The 20679-nt window shown below is 45.1% G+C and overlaps 1 protein-coding gene across 5 annotated transcripts in view; it reads right to left on the bottom strand.

The window, feature by feature from the left end:
- Window positions 1-5279: 5279 nt before the first annotated feature.
- The window catches only part of ykt6 (YKT6 v-SNARE homolog (S. cerevisiae)), a 29503-nt gene continuing 14103 nt past the window's right edge, over window positions 5280-20679 (bottom strand). For all 5 annotated transcript variants that reach the window (XM_085971262.1, XM_085971261.1, XM_085971263.1 and 2 more), the window contains exons 3-8: window positions 19472-19554; window positions 18246-18346; window positions 17194-17298; window positions 16091-16156; window positions 14049-14150; window positions 5280-9700 (exon numbers count right to left, since the gene is read on the bottom strand). In XM_085971262.1, coding sequence (XP_085827388.1) covers window positions 9665-9700; window positions 14049-14150; window positions 16091-16156; window positions 17194-17298; window positions 18246-18346; window positions 19472-19554 — 493 coding nt within the window. In that variant the 3' untranslated portion in view covers window positions 5280-9664. The remainder of the gene's footprint in view (window positions 9701-14048; window positions 14151-16090; window positions 16157-17193; window positions 17299-18245; window positions 18347-19471; window positions 19555-20679) is intronic.

Below are 20679 nucleotides of genomic sequence, written 5' to 3'. Positions count from 1 at the left end.
CATCCTCAAAAAATTCCAGTAGATTAGTCAAGCATGATTTACCTTTTGTAAATCCATGTTGACTTTGTCCGATCCTGTAACTGCTTTCCAAGTGCTCTGCTATTACATCTTTTATAATGGACTCTAGCATTTTCCCCACTACCGATGTCAGGCTTACCGGTCTATAATTCCCGCTTTTTCTCTACCACCTTTTTTGAATAGTGGGGTAACATTAGCTACCCTCCAATCCATGGGTACTGTTCCAGAGTCTATCGAGTTCTGAAAGATGACCAGCAATGCATCTACTATTTCTAGGGCCACTTCCTTAAGTACCCTGGGATGTAGATTATCAGGCCCTGAGGATTTATCAGCCTTCAGTCCCATCAATTTTCCTAACACCATTTCCCTACAAATACTGATTTCTTTCAGTTCCACTCTTTCATCAGACCCTATGTTCCCCGGCAGCTCTGGGAGGTTATTTGTGTCCTCCTTTGTGAAGACAGAACCAAAATATATATTTAGTTGGTCTGCCATTTCTTTGTTCCCCATTATAAATTCCCCTGATTCTGACTGCAAGGGACCTACGCTTGACTTCACCAATCTTTTTCTCTTCACATATCTATAAAAGCTTTTACAGTCAGTTTTTATGTTCCCTGAAAGCTTACTCTCATATTCTATTTTCCCTTTCTTAATTAATCCCTTTGTCCTCCTTTGTTGAATCCTTAAACTGTTCCCAATCCTCAGGATTATTGCTTTTTCTGGCCAATTTATATGTCCTCTCCTTGGATCTTATGCTATCCCTAATTTCCCTTGTTAGCTATGGTTGAGTCACCTTTTTTGTTTTATTTTTATGCCAAACTGGGATGAACAACATCCTCGTAAATCTGCTCTGTAGCCTCTCTAGTGCAATCACGTTATATAATTATATGAGCATCAGTTAGCGCTGGAGACTGAACAATGAACCCAAGCTTTCAGAGCGAGAGCGCAGCACATGTTGATTACTGTAATAAGAAGTTTCTCCAGAGGAATGAGTGTGATGGCCTCCCTCATCTGTACTTAACTTGGTGATTTGTACACCTTAATCCTAATTAAAGTTGTTTTGTTATACCCAGAATACCTAAAGCTACTAGTTGCTCTGTGAATCTGTAAGAATGAGTTTATATGGGTGTGTAAACAACTTGTATTTATATAGCGCCTTTAATGTAGTAAAACGTCCCAAGGCGCTTCACAGGCGTATTTTAAGACAAAAAATTTGACACCGATCCACATTAAGGAGAAATTCGGGCAGGTGACCAAAAGCTTGGTCAAAGAGGTAGGTTTTAAGGAGCATCTTAAAAGGAGGAAAGAGAGGTAGAGAGGTTTAGGCAGGGAATTCCAGAGCCTAGGGCTTGGCAACAGAAGGCACGGCCACCAATGGTTGAGCGATTATAATCAGGGATGCTCAAAAGAGCAGAATTAGAGGAGCGCAGATATCTCGGGGGGGTTGTGGGGCTGAAGGAGATTACAGAGATAGGGAGGGGCGAGGCCATGGAGAGATTTGAAAACAAGGATGAGAGTTTTGAATTCGAGGTGTTGCTTAACCAGGAGCCAATGTAGGTCAGCGAGTACAGGGGTGATGGGCGAATGGGACTTGGTGCGAGTTAGGACACGGGCAGCAGAGTTTTGGATGACCTCAAGTTTACGTAGGGTGGAATGTGGGAGGCCGGCCAGGAGTGCGTTGGAACAGTCAAGTCTAGAGGTAACAAAGGCATGGATGAGGGTTTCAGCAGCGGATGAGCTGAGGCAAGGGCAGAGACGGGCGATGTTACGGAGGTGGAAATCGGTGGTCTTTGTTATGCTGCGGATATGTGGTCGGAAGTTCATTTCGGGGTCAAATATGACACTAAATTAATGTGTAGAAATTTATGTTGAGCAATAATCCAAATCATGGAACATTGAAACTCCAGTGCAGTTTGGATTGTCTGAAGATAAACTGACAGTTTGTTTCTAAAACTCAGAAGGCAGTCTGTGTAACTTTAGAACTGCTGGCAAGACTGCTCAGCAATGTTACAGTTTATGGACCACACTCTAACCTTCCACAACCACCTGAAGAAGGTAGCCACCAAGCCCAAGACAAGTCAACCCGGTCCAGGAACTGGCAAGCACAAGCTGGGGAGCATCAGCATCAGTGCTACAGCCATCAGCGATGGCCTTGGTGTACGCTGTAGCTGATTACTGTGCACCGGTATGGGCCAGAATTGTTGGTGTCCAGCTGAACACTGCAATGTGGTGCATCACTGGGACCCTCAAGTCGACCCCAACACCCTGGCTGCCCGCACTGTCACACACCGCTCCCCCATCCAGTCACCGTGAATGCCACGACCCTTCAGGAAGTCCAGCGAATCGTGGAAAGCAAACGTCTCCCCATCCAGCGGGATCTCAACAACGTCCCTCACCACCGCTTGAAGTCACGCAAGCCCTTCTGGACTCACGCGCTTAACCTTCGACAATGCAACGTCAACCCTGATGATTCTTGGAAAGCCAAAAGGAGTTCACAAGGAGTCAGAAACAAAGGCCTCGTGAAAGAGCCGATGCAGAAGATCCCTGGCTTTGATCTTCCGCAAAGCTTATGGGCAGCTCTAAACTGCATCCGCACAAACCACGGCAGATGTGGATACTTGATGCACAAATGGGGAATTAAAAACTCTCCGGTATGCGACTGTGGTCACCCAGAACAGACCATGGAACAAGTAACGACTCACTGCCCGATTCACAAATACAAAGGAGGCATCACAGCGATACACTCTGCTACTCCTGGTGCAACTGTCTGGCTTAACCGCCTAAATGTTAAATTATAGTTATTCGCCCACGTTCTACCCTCCGTAAACTTGAGGTCATCCAAAACTTTGCTGCCCGTGTCCTAACTCGCACCAAGTCCCGTTTACCTGTCTCCCCTGTGCTCGCTGACCTACATTGGCTTCCAGTCCAGCAACGCCTCGATTTTAAGTCTCATCCTTGTTTTCAAATCCCTCCATGGCCTCGTCCACTCCCTATCTCTGTAATCTCCTCCAGCTCCACAATTCTCAGATCTCTGAGCTCCTCTAATTCTGGCCTCTTGAACATCCCCAATTTTAATCGCTCCACCATTGGCGGCCGTGCCTTCAACTGCCTGGGCCCTAGGCTCTGGAATTCTCTCCTTAAACCTCTCCGCCTCTTTCCTCCTTTAAGGCGCTCCTTAAAAACTACCCCCTTGACCCTTACCTGTCCTAATATCGCCTTATGGAGCTCGGTGTCAAGTTTTGTTTGATAACATTCCTGTGAACCACCTTAGAACGTTTTACTACGGTAGGAGGTACTATATAAATACAAGTTGTTGTTGCTCTACACCAACATCAGCCATACAAACTAATATCGGCACTGCCACGGAAGGTTGTTTGAGTTGCAATCTTCCATTGTCAAGCATGTCACCTTGAAGCCATTTCAATCACAAAGGAACCGTGCTTACCATGCCCCACTTACCCTGGTTGGTTATCATCCTGAATGCCTTTAACGCAGAATTTTGTCAAAACAATTTAAGCAATTGGAAAAAATATTAAGTAAAACCGTTGAGTCAATGGCCATCCTGAGCCATACCATTATCAAAGAAACACTACCTTGTTTTGTGACATGGATTGTTGAGAGTGTGGGTCGTGGGGTTTTGCAGGAGCAGAGAAAACTACAACTTCAATGCGGCACCTTACCCACAATTTAAGCCCCAGAATCCTGCAAAAAGGTCCACTGGGGGAAAACTTCGACATTTCAAATATTAAAATGGTCAGTTTTATGGGTAAGTTTATTTTCTCCCCAGAAATGTGTATTTTTTTAATTTATTATTATTATTTTTTTTTTTTAAAAGCACCGTGGGATGTTTCACTATGTTAAATGGAAGTTGTTGTTACTGAAACTATACACCAACTGTGTACAGAAGGAAAAACAGCAGAAATATGCATATAAATTATGAGCTATTCAATTGGTTGTTTTGCAGCACTTTCCAGCTTCTGACTAGTAGGTCTGGGATATGAACAGTGTCCTCAGTTGCTTAGTTTTCAGCTTGTTTCGCGCTGGCCCGACGTTCTGGTTTTGATTCAATTGGACTAATCAGGCATTCCAATATTTCATTGGTAATGTAGACAATTTATTTTGAGCCAATCGCAATTTTTTACCCTACAAATAGAAAGACTTGCATTTGTATAGCGCCTTTCGCGACCAGCGGACGTCCCAAAGTGCTTTACAACCAATAAAGTACTTTTTGAAGTGTAGTCACTGTTGTAATGTAGGAAACGCAGTAGCCATTTTGCGTTCAGCAAGCTCCCACAAACAGCAATGACCAGATATTGTTTTTTAGCGATGTTGATTGAGGGATAAATATTGGCCGGGGCACCGGGGAGAACTCCCCTGCTCTATTTCAAAATAGTGCCGTGGGATCTTTGACATCCACCCGAGAGAGCAGAGGGGCCCTTGGTTTAACGTCTCATTTGAAAGACGGCACCTCCGACAGTGCAGCACTCTCTCAGCACTGCACTGGAGCGTCAGCCTAGATTTTTGTGCTCAAGTCCCTGAAGTGGGACTTGAACCCACAACCTTCTGACTCGCAGCACGGTGGCATAGTGGTTAGCACTGTTGCCTCACAGCGCCAGGGACCCGGGTTCAAATCCGGCCTCGGGTGACCGTCTGTGTGGAGTTTGCACATTCTCCCCGTGTTTGCGTGGGTTTCCTCCGGGTGCTCCGGTTTCCTCCCACAGTCCAAAGATGTGCGGGTTAGGTTGATTGGCCATGATAAAAATTGGCCCTTAGTGTTAGGGGGGATTAAATATGTAGGGTTACGGGGTGATGGGGATAGGGCTTGGGTGGGATGGCTGTCGGTGTAGGGACCGGGTGCTAGGGTTTGGATGATCAGCCATGATCTCGTTGAATGGCGGAGCAGGCTCGAAGGGCCGAATGGCCTCCTCCTGCTCCTAGTTTCTGTTTCTAAGTTTCAGAGGAAAGAGAGCTACGGCCAGTTTTTCAGGTGCGATGGTACGGTACAGATACATGCTATACACAAGACTTTACATTAGATGCATGTCTTTTTATCTTACATTTAGTCATTAAAATTCACATGCCAAAACTTCATTTTCCAACTCCTGCCAGCAGTCACGGTGCTGTGTGCGAGGTCAGACTCTATCCGAAATTGCACCTTAATCGCAGTTTGTGGTCTGTCAAATTCTATTCTAACTTTTAACCGAGAGGAGGAAAAAGCTCTCGCCAGTATACCACAATTCTGTTCCAAATAAACAGTCAAGAACTTTGAAAGCAAACTTTATACATTTTGAAAAGGCGAGATTACAACATTGTAAACAATCAATGAGTTACAACAAAACCAGCACCTTCACCAAAATACAATCTGTAACTGAAGTTTACTGGGAACCGTACAGGAGCATTTTTTGTTAGTTTACAAACAAGGCTAAAATAATTTATCAGTTACAGCACATTTACAATTTGCCTGATTAAAAAAAAGCAAAATACTTAAGACTTGTATGTGTTTAATCCTCACTTCCAGTAGCTGCATTATATTGAGCATTTAATCAGTTCAGATTACGCATCTATACGATTTCCCCCTTTCTTTTTGTCAATTTAGTGCTCAGTGAAATGAAGGATATGGGTTTTGGGCGATGGAACCCCTTTCTTCCATAGTTTCAGCTTCCAGCACCAAGGCCAGGTAAAGCAAATCCAAATCAAGAATTGATTTCCTTCCAACTCTGCCCTACAACGTGCTTTAACATCAACCTCAAAACAGCATCACTGCTGCACTAGTGTGAATCTTTCAGACGAGGAGTGAGATGGCAGACTCGTGCCAACTTGTGTGGGCATTTTTGTGCGGCCGGCTCAATCCGCCGAGATGGAGTGGAGACTAGGAGCCTTACAGGCAGCACAGAAACTTCCATCGCACCACTTGCAGATCAGCGATAAATGGCAGTGTGCTAAGCCACCGTCACCTCACCCACCGCTGCATGTTATCTCGTTCGTTTTCTAGAGCGATGCGCAACCCAAGCATCAATTTTCAGGCAGATTGAAAGAACGAGGACAGCTTTTCATCATCAATAAACGGAAATGGCTACGGACCCAAAATTCAGGCACCAACTGAGACACTCGCAAAGCTTAAAGTTTTGATGAGGAAATAAATTCTCTCAGGGAGGGGGTCTACATACTTGTCAAGGCCACCCCATCGTGTGAGAGGCACAGAGGGTGTGCTGCTGCCATCACTCCTCTAAAACGTGAAAAGTATGTTTGCCTCATACCACAGCATTGCTCTGAAGATAATGGTCTGCAGTCCTGCCCAGTCAGTCAGTTTTCTAAGTGAATAATGGAGTGAGAAAGGTGGACATTTATTTAGCAAAAATACGTAATAACTTACTTGACGATAATGCTAGATAGACCGAAAAGGTTCCATCTAGAATTGTAATACAATTTGTGGGTTCACTGGAGCAGTCTGTATACACAACAAACAGGAGCTCACTGAAATCACAGATCACTTCAGAACCCTGCAATCTTGAAAGCGACATCAATGCAACCATTTTGCAAATACTGCACACTGATACAGAATACAAGAGCACACCATACAGACCAAGAATCACAGTGCTGCCGATTCCAAAGGGTACATCATTAATGTGGGGAATATAAACCTTGGGCACTTCGCCTAACATTCTTGGAAAGGAACATCATTCGGCAAGTCCAGTCACTGCAGCCAAATGCTCCCAGCACAAGGGCTGCACGGGATCCCAGTGAACTCAGCAAGCAATGGCCAAAAGTAAACAAGAACCTTCAAAATCAAAAATCCACTGTGACCCTGTTCTAAACCAAGGAGTCTCGAAGGGAATGGATTGGTCACTTTAAGGTTAACCCTTTGAGAATTGCAGCGCTGATACATCAAAACACTACAGCAATTCAAACTGTTCCACTTGTTGCAACACAGAAAACGGGGACAAATAAATTTGGGACAATCCTGAATATCCTGGTGTGGGATACTCTCCTGGGAAACAGGGAATCAATCTATGCAGTGCAAGTCAAACCTATAGATTCTGAACTGAAGAGAATATATTTCAAGTGTTAATCATTATACCTATAAATATAATGCAAGCTGTTAAAATGGCAATTTCTGAACACTGAGGGGCAAACTCCTAAAAGGCTATATATTAGCTTCCTAAACTCCCAAGATTAAAGGCATTCGTGGGACACTAGGTGCTGTTTTTCCTAAACTGGAATGTGCAAGTTAAGGGTTGATGTTACAAACTTCAAAGCAGCTAATAAGGTCTCGGCTGCCCAAAAGCATTTGCAAAGCATTATAGCAGCATCTGTTGGTAGAAAACTGGTACAGCATTAAACTCAAAAGGCACCGTTCTAAAGCAAATTGAAGATGCTCGCTGCTACATTGGGCATTTTATTCTCGTTGCGCTCTCCAATACCACACCGCTTTCCAGCAAAATATTTCCAAAAATATTATTCACGGCTCCCTTCATCAATACATTGTCATAACTGCAGTCGGTTCCAGTCCCAGTAAATGGAGCTAATCGTTAATAGTCTCAAAGCAGACCTCAGTTGACATAGCTCCACTCGGCAGTAAGTACTTATTCGTTCATTACTTTGTGGGATCAAACATTTTAATTGTTACCAAACATAACGTCATTTCCTTGCTAAAAATCATACTCGCTTTCAAGTAGAATAACGCCTACAAAAATCTAGTGCGTTAATCCGTAAAGCACTAACATATACCTGGCGTGCGCAGCATCGAGACTCCACAGAATCGGACGCCAGACTAGTCCGTGGGAGCCTCGACATTTTGCTGATTTTGAAGCCTTTTGAAGATGGAGTGAGGGACTTGTACACAACACATGAACAGAGGCCGCTTATACATCAGACGTTACATCTAAATTAGCCTTTGACTTAACCATCAGGTAGAAATACTCGGAATGCCTTTTGAAAAACAGGGCCAGTCACTCCTGATCTCTGTACTTTAAAAGCAAACTAAACTTCAGCATATGAAGGCTATCCTTTCACCATATTTAACTGCCGATCAGAGCATTTTGTGCTTACTTATTCAGGCCACCCGAGTTGCAGAGACAGAGGAAACAAAAGGCAGAGCAATTAAGTGTACAGAGCGAGATCATTTACTTTAGATTCTTAGCATGGAAACATCGCAGCAATCCAAGAATAAAGTGAGCCGAGCTCATGGGCGAGGGACTGATAACCAGAATAAAAGGAGCAGCTTCACCTCGGGTTAATACCTCATCGATTATCTCAACACTGTGCCAGATAGCAGGATGTAGGCTTCTTCCCCCACCCCCGCAATTCCCAGTGAGTCTGACAGAATGGGGCCCGGGGGCGGGGTAATGGAATTCATTCTGTGCCACTCGCGCCTTCGCAGCCAGCTCCCGAGTGACACTGGCAGAGTGGAGCCACGATCCAACGAGATGAGCCAGCCAAGCTCACCGGGGAGGGAGTGACTCAACGAGGGGAGATGATACCCAGCTTGTGGGGTCAGTAATGGGAAGAGTTCACTGCTGGAGATTGCTCTCCCCCACCCCTCCCAAAATAAGTTCAGCTTGGATTGGGTAAGAATTTAACAATGACTGCGATGGGTGCACGAATGGCTGCAACATAATATTTGCGCTCCTCATTAGCACTGGCTCCAGGGTAGGTTCCACATGCTTCTGCTCAATGCAATGGCTGGCTCAATCAAGACAAGCTCGCACACCAACACACTGTTTAGCTATGTGCTGATCTAGGTTGACCAAAAGGAATTCTAGAGATTTAAAGACCATTACTCAGTTCCGTCATTTTGTCTGGTGGCTTTACACGCTATTATTGTTCAAATGTGAAGTTAAACTCTCGCCAATCAGGGCTTCCTGATGGCTTAGGAGGTAAACTGCAGACACTGACTCGCACACAGAAAAGGTCAGTGGCGAGGCAACCAATCTGGGCTAAGGCAGCAGTGTGTACGTAGCATACCTGGGTTAGAGGTGAGAAATGGACCAAGCTTCCTGCTTCTGATCACACCCCGACTATAGTGTGATATTAGGAGGGTACAGTATTAAGCGGCAATGGATTCAATATCCAGGCTTCTACGTACGTGTAGGCCATGGAGGACCACCACCCATAGATTGCACAAGTTGCCACTTTAAAGAGGGGAAGCGGGGAAAAAGGAGAGAGAAATCAGCTCAATCGCTCTGCCACTAAACGGTTGTAAGGTGTGTTCAATAGCAACATGCAAGTTCCCCAGAGCTACACACAACTATCGGGATCAGGTCACAACAATTCACAAACTCATTTTAACAAGGGACTTCACGCCAGCGGAGCCTGAAGCTGTTCCATTCATCAAAAACAAAACCAGCGGCAACGACTGGAAACATAGCTCTTTCAGGAATTCAGGGAAAACTGGCGTTAACTGTGTTCACAGTCAAACAGAAAATGAAAAGGCTAACTACAGCGGTCTTCATCCCACGCCATTTAGCCACGGTAATTGTCGACTGGCCTCAAATCGGTGTGATGTTCCGCAGTACGTGGCACACAATCGCCCATCCAGGAAACACTGCTGATAAAATTGCCGCTTGTCCCACACGCTGATAAAGTATTTCTTTTACAAACCGAATGTTAGTGAAGGCAGAGGATCGAGTGGGCCCCAGTCCGCGAATCACATGATCTCACAGCAGGAATTCTGTTTCCGAGCCTGCAGGAAGGAAGAAAAAAAAACCCATCTGCAACGTTTCTAAACAAAACAGAGCACCGCCAAAGCTCCTCTCCTGGGTATTCTCACACATCTAGCCAGTTTCTCAGCCATGAATGATGCTGGCCTATAACTTTAAAATCAAAACCCGAACCTCTTCCGGGGTCTTGAATGCCCAAGAGAGAATAATCAGGAGGTAACTATGGACAAAGGAGGCCATTCAGCCCATCTTGGTTCATCTATTAAGAATGACTCTAAATTCCACCCATTACACCAACAGATTGGCTCCTTCTTCCAAGGATTTCCAATTGGCTCCTTCTTCCAAGGATTTTGCCTCCACTACTCTTATCTGTCCGTTCAAGTACAGGAAACTTTGTGATATCCGGCACCGACGGGACCGAGCTGTTGCCGTCCCATCAAAACTGCCGGACAAACCAGCGTTAATGTTGAAACATACGGAGATTTTGAGCTCCGTATCTAGCAACAAACCCTGTTGCTTAGCAACAGCTTGCAGAGCCTGACCGGTGGAAAAAAAAGCAACGAAAAGAAAAAAAACCTAACGAAACGGCTCCTGATTTTTGCTGGTGGCTCGAGCATTCCGGACAGTTAACCTCCAGATAAACCAAAGTTTCCTGTATTTATCACCACTAGAAGAATTTCCTGCTCTCAGTCTTAAATTTGCCTTTAACTAGTTTGAACTTGTGGCCCCTTGTCCTACTCTCGCAATTTAATTCTCCGAATTGACCTCTCACACCGTTCACTAGCTATTTTTACCTGACTGAATTACCTCTCGGGTGCCTCCTTTCCCAGCAGAAAAGCCCACATTTCTCCAGTCTTTCCTCATAACTCAGATCGGCAAGACTAGGGAGCAGCTTTCGGGCTCTTTGCACTGCCTTCAATGCTTGAAGCCTTGTCGCCCTTGCGTCCTGGAGACACAGCACGGCCTGGCCAGAGTATTAAACAGTTTGGTCAGAGCTTGTTCGGACCTCACAGTTTTTGCTGTGTAGCTCAACATTCTGTTGGCTTTGTGGATTACTGCACTGCCTTGGTCGGACATGTTGAGCATCAAGTCTAGAAACAGTCACAGATCCTTTCAACTTCATCCTTAGCATTTCAACACCAGAGTATGTGTTTTGCCTATTTTTCCTTCCTATATCATGTACTTGATTTACACTTGTCTGTATTGGATTCCATTTGCCTGTAGAGTGAGTTACCGGCTGGAATCTAAAAGAGTGTGTTAGACAGTTTAGATATAGAATCATAGAACCCCAAGACTGAGTTTTATAACGTCAATATTTGCTATTGAAAGCTATAATGGAAATTTCCTATGTAAACAAGTCCTGGTCACACTCGCTGCAGCTTTGTAACTCCTTGTATTCGCTGACTCACTTTTTTTTTTTTAAATTCATTCACGGGATGTGGGTATCACTGGCAAGGCCAGCAATTATTGCCCATCCTTAATTTCCTGTGAGAAGGTGGTGGTATACAGCTGAGTGGCCATTTCAGACAGGCAATTAAGAGACAACATTGCTGTGGGTCTGAACATAAGAAACATGATCCTATTGAATGGCGGAGCAGGAGTAGGCCATACGGCCCCTTGGGCCTGCTCCGCCATTCAATAGGATCATGGCTGATCTGAATCTAGACTCACGGCCACTTCCCTGCCCTCTCCCCGTAACCCCCAATTCCCTTATCTGCTAGGAAAATGTCTATCTCCATTTTAAATGTATTTAAATATTGCAGCTTCCACAGCTCTCTGGGGTAGCAAATTCCATAGATTTACTACCCTCTGGGTGAAGAAGTTTCTCCTCATCTCAGTTTTGAAAGGGCAGCCCCTTATTCTAAGATTATGCCCCCTAGTTCTAGTCTCACCCATCAGTGGAAACATCCTCACCGCATCCACCCGATCAAGCCCCCTCACAATCTTATATGTTTCGATAAGATCGCCTCTCATTCTTCTGAACTCCAATGAGTAGAGTCCCAACCTACTCAACCTTTCCTCATACGTCAACCCCCTCATCTCTGGAATCAACCGAGTGAACCTTCTCTGAACCGCCTCGAAAGCAAGTATATCTTTTCTTAAATATGGAAACCAAAACTGCACGCAGTATTCCAGGTGTGGCCTCACCAATACCCTGTATAACTGCAGCAAGATTTCCCTGTTTTTATACTCCATCCCCCTTGCAATAAAAGCCAAGATTCCATTGGCCTTCCTGATCACCTGCATACTAACTTTTTGTGTTTCATGCACCAGGACCCCCAGATCCCTTTGTACTGTAGCACTTTCTCTCCATTTAGATAATAACTTGCTCTTTGATTTTTTCTGCCAAAGTGCATAACCTCACACTTTCCAACATTATATTCCATCTGCCAAATCTCTGCCCACTCACTTAGCCTGTCTATGTCCTTTTGCAGGTTTTTTATGTCCTCCTCACTCATTGCTTTCCCTCCCATCTTTGTATCGTCGGCAAACTTGGATATGTTGCACTCGGTCCCTTCCTCCAAATCGTTAATATAGATTGTAAAGAGTTGGGGTCCCAGCACTGACCCCTGCGGAACACCACTAGTTACTGATTGCCAGCCTGAGAACGAACCATTTATCCCAACTCTTTGGTTTCTGTTAGATAGCCAATCTTCCACCCATGCCAGTATATTACCCCCAATCCCGTGATTTTTTAATCTTGATCGGTAATCTTGTGTGGAACCTTGTCAAATGCCTTTTGGAAGTCCAAATACACTACATCCACTGGTTCCCCTTTATCCACCCTGTATGTTACATCCTCAAAGAATTTGAGCAAATTTGTCAAACATGACTTCCCCTTCGTAAAACCATGCTGACTCTGTCCTATTAAATTATGTTTATCCAAATGCTCTGTTACTGTTTCCTTAATAATGGACTCCAACATTTTGCCAACCACAGATGTTAGGCTAACTGGTCTATAGTTTCCAGCTTTTTGTCTACTTCCCTTCTTAAAGAAGGGTGTTACATTAGCAGTTTTCCAATCTGCCGGGACCTTTCCCGAGTCCAAGGAGTTCTGGAAAATGATCACCAATGCATCCACAATCCCTACCGCCACTTCTCTCAAGACCCTAGGATGTAAGCCATCAGGTCCGGGGGATTTATCTGCCTTAAGTCCCATTATTTTACTGAGTACCATCTCCTTAGTGATTTTAATCGTGTTTAGCTCCTCCCCCCCCCATTGCCCCCTGTTTGTCCAGTGTTGGGATATTTTTAGTGTCCTCTACTGTAAAGACTGATACAAAATATTTGTTCAGCGTCTTTGCCATCTCCATGTTCCCCACCACTAGTTTCCCGGTCCCATCCGCTAAGGAACCAACGTTCACTTTAGCCACCCTTTTTCTTTTTATATAGCTGTAGAAACTCTTGCTATCTGTTTTTATATTTTTTGCTAGTTTACTTTCATAATCTATCTTCCCTTTCTTAATTAATCTTTTAGTTATTGTTTGCTGGCTTTTAAATGCTTCCCAATCTTCTATCCTCCCACTAGATTTGGCTAATTTATATGCCCTTGTTTTCAGTCGAATACTATCCTTTATTACTTTACTAAGCCACGGATGGCTGTCTTTTCTTTTACTCCCCTTTTTCCTCAGTGGAATATATTTATCTTGAAAGATGTGAAATATCTCCTTGAATGTAGACCACTGCTCTTGTACCGTCTTACACTTTTAATCTGTTTTCCCAGTCCACTTTAGTCAATTCTACTCTCATACCTTCATAGTCTCCTTTATTTAAGCTTAGTACGCTGGTTTGAGATCACATACAGGAGAGCCTTGGACGGCAGATTTCCTGCCCTAAAGACATCAGTGAACCAGATGGGTTTTTACGACACTCCGGTAGTTTCATGGTCACCATTACTGATGCTAGATTTTTTATTCCAGATTTATTTAATTTACTAAATTTAAATTCCACAGCTGCCATATCTGAACTCACGTCTCCAGATCATTAGCCCAGTAACATAACCACGATCGCTGTCGCACCCACTGTGAGGAACAGCACGGGAATTCTGCCAGTATGTGAGAACTATGGAAGCCGGGGAGGGACTCAAGAGCTAGAATCGAAGCGAGACGTTTGGATGGTTTACATCCACAACAACAGATGCACAGGAGCAAGTATCAACTCGGACCTGATTAAGAAGTTTAGAACATTATCCCAATGACTTGCCTGACGTTTGGATTTTTAGGTAAATCTTCCCACAATAAAGGCGCACCGCGGTAACAAATTTTAGCATGGGGGCACGAGCGGATTTCCTCAGCTTTGTGCGGTCAGCGGCTAGAGGACATTCTGTTAATTCTATGCAGGCTTCATTGGATTGGCAACACATGCACTTACAGTTTTGTAGAAAGCTTTAGACTGCGTGCCCAGAACTTCGGATTTTGACACCAGATCATCTAGCTTCTCCCCACGATCCAGCAGTGACTCCATTGTGTTATGCTGTAAAGACAAGCGTCACAGCTGTAAGTCTCCTTAGCTTATAGGTAGCGGGTCTTCATGACATGCGCAAACGCACCAGCACGTTAGCCCTAGAAATCAGACGTTTGTGGCACAGAAGGGGGCCATTCGGCCCATCGTGTCTTTACCGGCCGAGAAAAAGAGCCTAATCCCACTTTCCAGCTCTTGGTCCGTAGCCCTGTCGGTTACGGCACTTCAAGTGCATATCCAAGTACTTTTTAAATGCGATGCGGGTTTCTGCCTCTACCACCCTTTCAGGCAGCGAGTTCCAGACCCCCACCACCCTCTGGGTGAAAAAAGTTCTTCTCAACTCCCCTCTAATCATTGCCTGGAAACATCTGAAGAATATAAAGTTATATACAAAATTTGAACTCTGAATTTTGCACGCTTCCCACATACAGGAAACTTTGGTTTATCCGGAGGTTAACTGTCCGGAATGCTCGAGCCACCGGCAAAAATCAGGAGCCGTTTTGTTAGGGTTTTTTTTCTTTTCGTTGCTTTTTTTTCCACCAGCCAGGCTCTGCAAGGTCTCGCTGAAGCTGTTGCTAAGCTACAGAGACGCTTGCAAGGTACAGCCGACTGTTTAGAAGCTGTTGCTAAGCAACAGGGTTTGTTGCCAGATACGGAGCTCAAAATCTCCGTATGTTTCAACATTAGCACTGGTTTGTCCGGCAGTTTTGATGGGACGGCAACAGCTCGGTCCCGTCGGTGCCGGATAGCACAAAGTTTCCTGTACAAAGATTTTTTTTTTTTTTTTTTTTTAAATATAAATACTGATAGGACCAAGACCCACAATGCAGGACATTACCCAGGCTGAATAAAAGGAGCAGAACGGACAAAGTAAGTAGTGATTAAAGGACAGCAAGCTGGGTTTTAAAAGACTAAGCAGCCTCGGAGGAACTTCCTGAGCTCCTGGGAAGGAATGCAGCAAGAGTAAACACTGCAGCAAGTTGTGATTTCAACCCAGTGAGAGTGGAGGGAGTAGGAACATTGTGCAAGATGGTGTATTTAGTGTTAAGAACACAGAGGGTGGCTTTGAGCAGTGTATCCAATAGAAATCACTGATTAGCCACAAGTGAGGCTACAGCAACACCATTGTAGGTTGTGAGCAGTGAAGGTGTACAATCTGGAGGAAGCTGATGAACGTAGACTGGAATCAGGTTGGATGATAAGTGGAAGAAGTCAATGATATGAAGAGGAAAGAGTGGGAGAGAGAACAAACTTGGGAACCCCTTAGTTACTGGTGGAAAAAAAGAGAGGAACCATCAATTGCAGGACAGGTAAAGTAATTTGAGAGAAACTGAAAAAAAAACCTACATTTCTATAGTGCCTTTCAGCACGTCCCAAAACGATTTACAGCCAATGAAGTCCTTTTGAAGCGTAGTCACTGTTGTAATGTGGGAAACGCGGAAGCAATTTGTGCACAGCAAGCTCCCACAAACAGCGATGTGATAACGACCAGATAATCTGTTTCAGTGATGTTGATTGAGGGATAAATATTGGCCAGGACACCAGGGATAACTCCCCTGCTCTTCTTCAAAATAATGCAGTGGGATCTTTTACGTCTCATCCGAAAGACGGCTCCTCTGACAGTGCGGCACTCCCTCAACTCGAGGGTCAGCCTAGATTTTTGTGCTCAAGTCTCTGGAGCGGGACTTGAACCCACAGCCTTCTGACTCAGGAGGTGAGAGTGCTACCCACTGAGCCACGGCTGACACAACTGGATAGAAATGACCATAGCTTTGGTGCGACCTATATAATAATGGTAACTAGTTTAGAAGTGTATGGTGCCAGATCTTGAAGATATCCAAGATTACACGCGTCCTGTATAAATAGCACAGGTCCTGTACAATTGTCAGTATTTACTAGTGTGCATAGAGGCTTATAACAACCATGTCAGCATCATCCACTCGGACTCTTACCAAGATTACTTTGGTTTCATCCAGTTCTGCTTGTACTTTACACATCGGGTCAGCTTCTCGAGGATTCTGGGAAAAGACAGAGACAAATGTGAGTGTAACAGTGACTTTTGTAATAATCACGTACAATATATACAGAGGGCACAGATTTAAGGTAATCGGCAGAAGAACCCAAGGCAAGAGCAGTGCAATTGCGTGGGTTTCCTCCGGGTGCTCCGGTTTCCTCCCACAGTCCAAAGATGTGCGGGTTAGGTTGATTGGCCATAATAAAAATTGACCCTTAATGTTAGGGAGGATTAAATACGTGGGGTTACGGGGATAGGGCTTGGGTGGGATGGCTGTCGGTGTAGGGACCGGGTGCTAGGGTTTGGATGATCAGCCATGATCTCGTTGAATGGCGGAGCAGGCTCGAAGGGCCGAATGGCCTACTCCTGCTCCTATCTTCTATGTTTCTATGTAATTGCTTTTTTGCACAGCGAGTTGCTGCAATCTGGAATGGACGGTGGCAGCAAATCCAATAATAATTTTCAAAAGGAAATTGGATAAATATTTGAAAAGGAAAAATTTGCAGGGCTATGGGTCTAATTGGATAGCTCTTTCAAAGAACCGGCACAGGCATGATGGGCCGAGTGGCCTCCTTTTGTGCTATATACACAAGTCCAATCCCTGCTGACACCTTGGCACCATGTAAGACATTAATTCAAAGAGATAGCCTTTAGCTCAACCACTGGGACCAGCTCAGGAGAAAAGGTGGCCATTCTATGATCACCAGCTGTTCAAAGCCCCCGGAGTACAGAGTTTCTCAGCCAGCCACACTCTGCAGTTCTCCCAAGAGGGCTCAACAGGAGGGACACAATGCACCTCCAACCAATGCTCCAGTTAAGCTGCGCGGTCCGGAGCTCCCCCGCAGGCCGCTTGCCAGCTTCTCAATGGCAAAACCACGCACGTGCAGAAATTTAATTGGGCCGCACACCCGGAAAAAATTTTTTTAAGCGGGAACGTCACCTCCAACCCTTGCTGCAATGAGACTGACAAGTACTCAGTTTTCTGAAAATAATATCCACCAATTGTGCGTTTCTGGACGGGCAGCACAGCCAGCACAATACCTGGTAACGGGCAAGCTGAGCGTCCAGTCTTGTGTAGTGGATCGAGTTTGGAGAGCCTGAGGGCCAATCTATACTGTCCACCTGTTGGGAGAAGTCATCTAATACCTAAACACAAAAAGAAAATGTATCACACCACCCATCCTCATAGTATTCATGTTTACTCCATAATTATTGGGGTACGGTAGCATGGTGGTTATGTTACTGGACTACTAGTCCAGAGCCCGGACTAATAATCCGGAGTTCAAATCCCACCACTGCAACTGGTAAATTCAATAAATCTGGAATAAAAGGCTGTCAGTAATGGTGACAATGAAACTACCGGATTGTTGCAAAAACTCATCTGGTTCACTAATGTCCTTTAGGGAAGGAAATCTGCCACCCTTACCCGGTCTGGCCTATATGTGACTCCAGACCCACAGCAATGTGGTTGACTCTTAACTGCCCTCTGAAATGGCCACTCAGTTGTAGAAGGCGGCTCACCACCACCTTCGAGGGCAATTAGGGATGGGCAATAAATGCTGGCCTTGCCAGCGATGCCCACATCTCAGGAACAAATTAAAAAAAAAAAAATCACTGTACTTCAATGGAATTCAGTTTTTGAAGTGCTTTTGACGTTCGAGAGACATGAGGCACTATATACCTTCCAGCCTTTTTCCACAGTCTGTCCTCCAGATTTGAGCATTCCTACTAGTTAAAGCTATAAAGTTATTAGAGATTGGGGTTAACTGAAGTCAAACAACAGAAAACAATCAAATCAGCATTGAATGTCACTGTGCATGCAGATAGGGCGTTGTTTATACAACTGTGGCGGGGACTTTGGGAAAATGATGCTAAAGTACGAATTACAAAAGGTGAGCGATCTATTTGAGTTGGGAGGTTACTAGTACAAAGTCAAGGATCTGGACAAGGGAGGGATCCAGGAAACCGGGGAGAGGGGGACCCGAGTGCATTTGAAGCGTGACTGAAGAGGTCAGGAAGGAAACGGTGAGCACCAGGATCTGCTCAGTCTCTGGGGAGTATTCAAAGCATGTGATGGCAGCACTGTGTCGCACCTTATCCAGTAACGTGAAGCAAACCCTCGATGGATATTCGCTGTCTGCAATAACTACCCCTGCCAGGGAATCGTTCCGGACGCAGAGATGACAAATGTAATCTGGGAAGAACAAAGAGAGGACTTCTGTTCAGTGACAACCGCAGGCTCAATGTGACATTGCATAACCCAATTCATTGATGGGAACACTTCAGAGCAGTTACCAATTGTTCCAATAATACATGTGAGTAACATCAAAAATAGTTCTGTGTCATTACAGTGATGGATGTTAGTGGCACTCAGTAAGAATTTTTAGGAACAGGAAAATATTACGCCTAACAAGTTCAACTTTTTCTCAGGTTAAACACAATTATCTGCTCTCTCATCATATCCCTCAATCCATTCTCAGAAACATATCCAACTGTTTCCTGAACCCATTCATACCGTCTGCTTCCCTTCTTATCCTAACCGTCTCATTTTTAACTTGTGCCCCCCAGAATTTGATCAATATTGTCAACTTCCATCATAATATCCAAAAACTTCAATGAGATCATCTTGCGGTCTCGAGCCCAACTTCCTCACAGTGTTTTTCCTCATGTCAGGCTCTCAATGTCAGCATCAGGCACTCCCAGGTCAGATTAACTTTATCAACTTCACTGGAATCCAATGCAAGATGTTGGAGTTAACTTTTGGCTAGGGTAGTGGAGGTAGAAACCTTGGCGTCACAAGAGACCCTTGCTCTGATGGAGGACTGTAGGCTATTCTGGATGGAGGAGGTGGCAGAGGACGACGGGGATCTATTTGGAATTAAAAGTGAAGCAATTATCCTTTATTCGATTGAAATTAGTAAAACCCCTCCCAGGCTCTTCAGCAACTCTTCAGATCATAACCTCGGCCCCCATTATATTTTTAATCCACTTTTGGTTTGTGCCTTTTCCTTTTTCTCTCCCACATGGCAGCTGTCTCTCACTCTGCCAGCACATTTCACATTTCATCTAGAGCCATTGTTTGTCTCTTTACCTGTCCTATTACCATCTCGTCTCGCCTTGAATATCTCTCAATGTCTCTTCTTTCATCCCCTCCCCCATTTCCCAGCCCCCAAACTGCCCTTTGTTTCATTTCCTGCCTTTTTTCCTCAGTTCTGTAGAAGGATTTTGACCCGATTTCTCTCTCCACAGATGTTGCCTGGCCTGCTGAGTTTTTCCAGCGTTTTCTGTTATTTCTCTTCAGCAACTTGCTGTGACTTACCTTGCTCTTTCACCGCACCTCGGCTTCCTATCTGTGAGCGCTCCACAATCAGTTGACTTGTGAAAGTCATAAACTCCTGGATGCTGCAGGTTACAAGCAGGGGATTGAAATCAAGCACACCTGTTTTACACACACGTCAGAACATAACATAAGAATTAGGAGCAGGAGTCGGCCATGCGGGCGCTCGAGCCTGCTCCGCCATTCAATAAGATCATGGCTGATCTTCGACCTCAACTCCACTTTCCCATGGAATCATAGCAGAGCATTCAGAAAGGAAGGTATCCCATTACCAAGATGCCCACGGGATGGACGCTGCCAATAACCCATCGGCAAGGCCCCTAAGAAAGGGAGAGCTGACAGTAATGTTACTGGGGCACCAGCTTCCTCGGTGTCATTCCCTCTGCCCCTTCCATTAATGGACCAGGAGGTCAGACAGATTGGAGAATATGTTGTCACTCCCTTTAATCCTATTACAGGCATTACGGGGGGGGGGGGGGGGGGGGAAGAAAGGGGTGTCAGTGCAAACCCAGGCGGACAGTCGACAGTCCCAAACGTAGCTCATTGACTCAAACAGTTGGGGCTACACAATTGGGTGTGATGCAATGTTCCCTCCAAGCTGCGCGGCCCCGCAGCTCTTTGCCGGTCCGTGCAGCCCGGGACCAACTTTTCCCATGTTAAATTCCGCGCATGCGCAAAACTGTGAATGGGCCACGCACCCAAAAATAAAAATTACGGGGAACATTGGTGTGATGTGCATTTCCTCTGTACCCATTGCAAAGTAATGCTGTAATTTGTAAATAACTTGTTCTTTACGTCACAGTGCCACTAACCATACATATTCTAGACCACACTGTCCACAGGCGTCGAGAGAGATCTTTATTTTAAAAAAGGTTCAGGTGCCCACACGGAAATGCAACAGGGCAAGGACTCGATGTCTTCTCCCCAAATCACTTAGTGAGATCTCCAACAATTCCCTTTCTCAGTCCAACAGCTCGACCTGCAAACCCACCAGGCGTCGGTCAAGGGTGCAAGAAAGCCGCCGAGAAAGAGCGGAGAGACTCCCTGCGGGGAAAATCTATCCTCAGCTCCGCACTTTTCCCAAGGCAACTTGACCGAGATCAGGAACTCACCCCGCCCTCACCGAGAGCCCCATGCAGGAGAGCCGCCAGTAATCTTTAATCGACAGTAGTTTCCTCATTTGCCGTGTA

The sequence above is a fragment of the Somniosus microcephalus genome, chromosome 30 (genome assembly GCF_052327205.1).
Source record: "Somniosus microcephalus isolate GS21.2 chromosome 30, FLI_Smic_1.0, whole genome shotgun sequence".
Classification (NCBI taxonomy): Eukaryota; Metazoa; Chordata; class Chondrichthyes; order Squaliformes; family Somniosidae; genus Somniosus; species Somniosus microcephalus.
The sequence above is the reverse complement of the archived record's forward strand: the minus strand, read 5'-3'. Positions and strand labels throughout refer to the sequence as shown.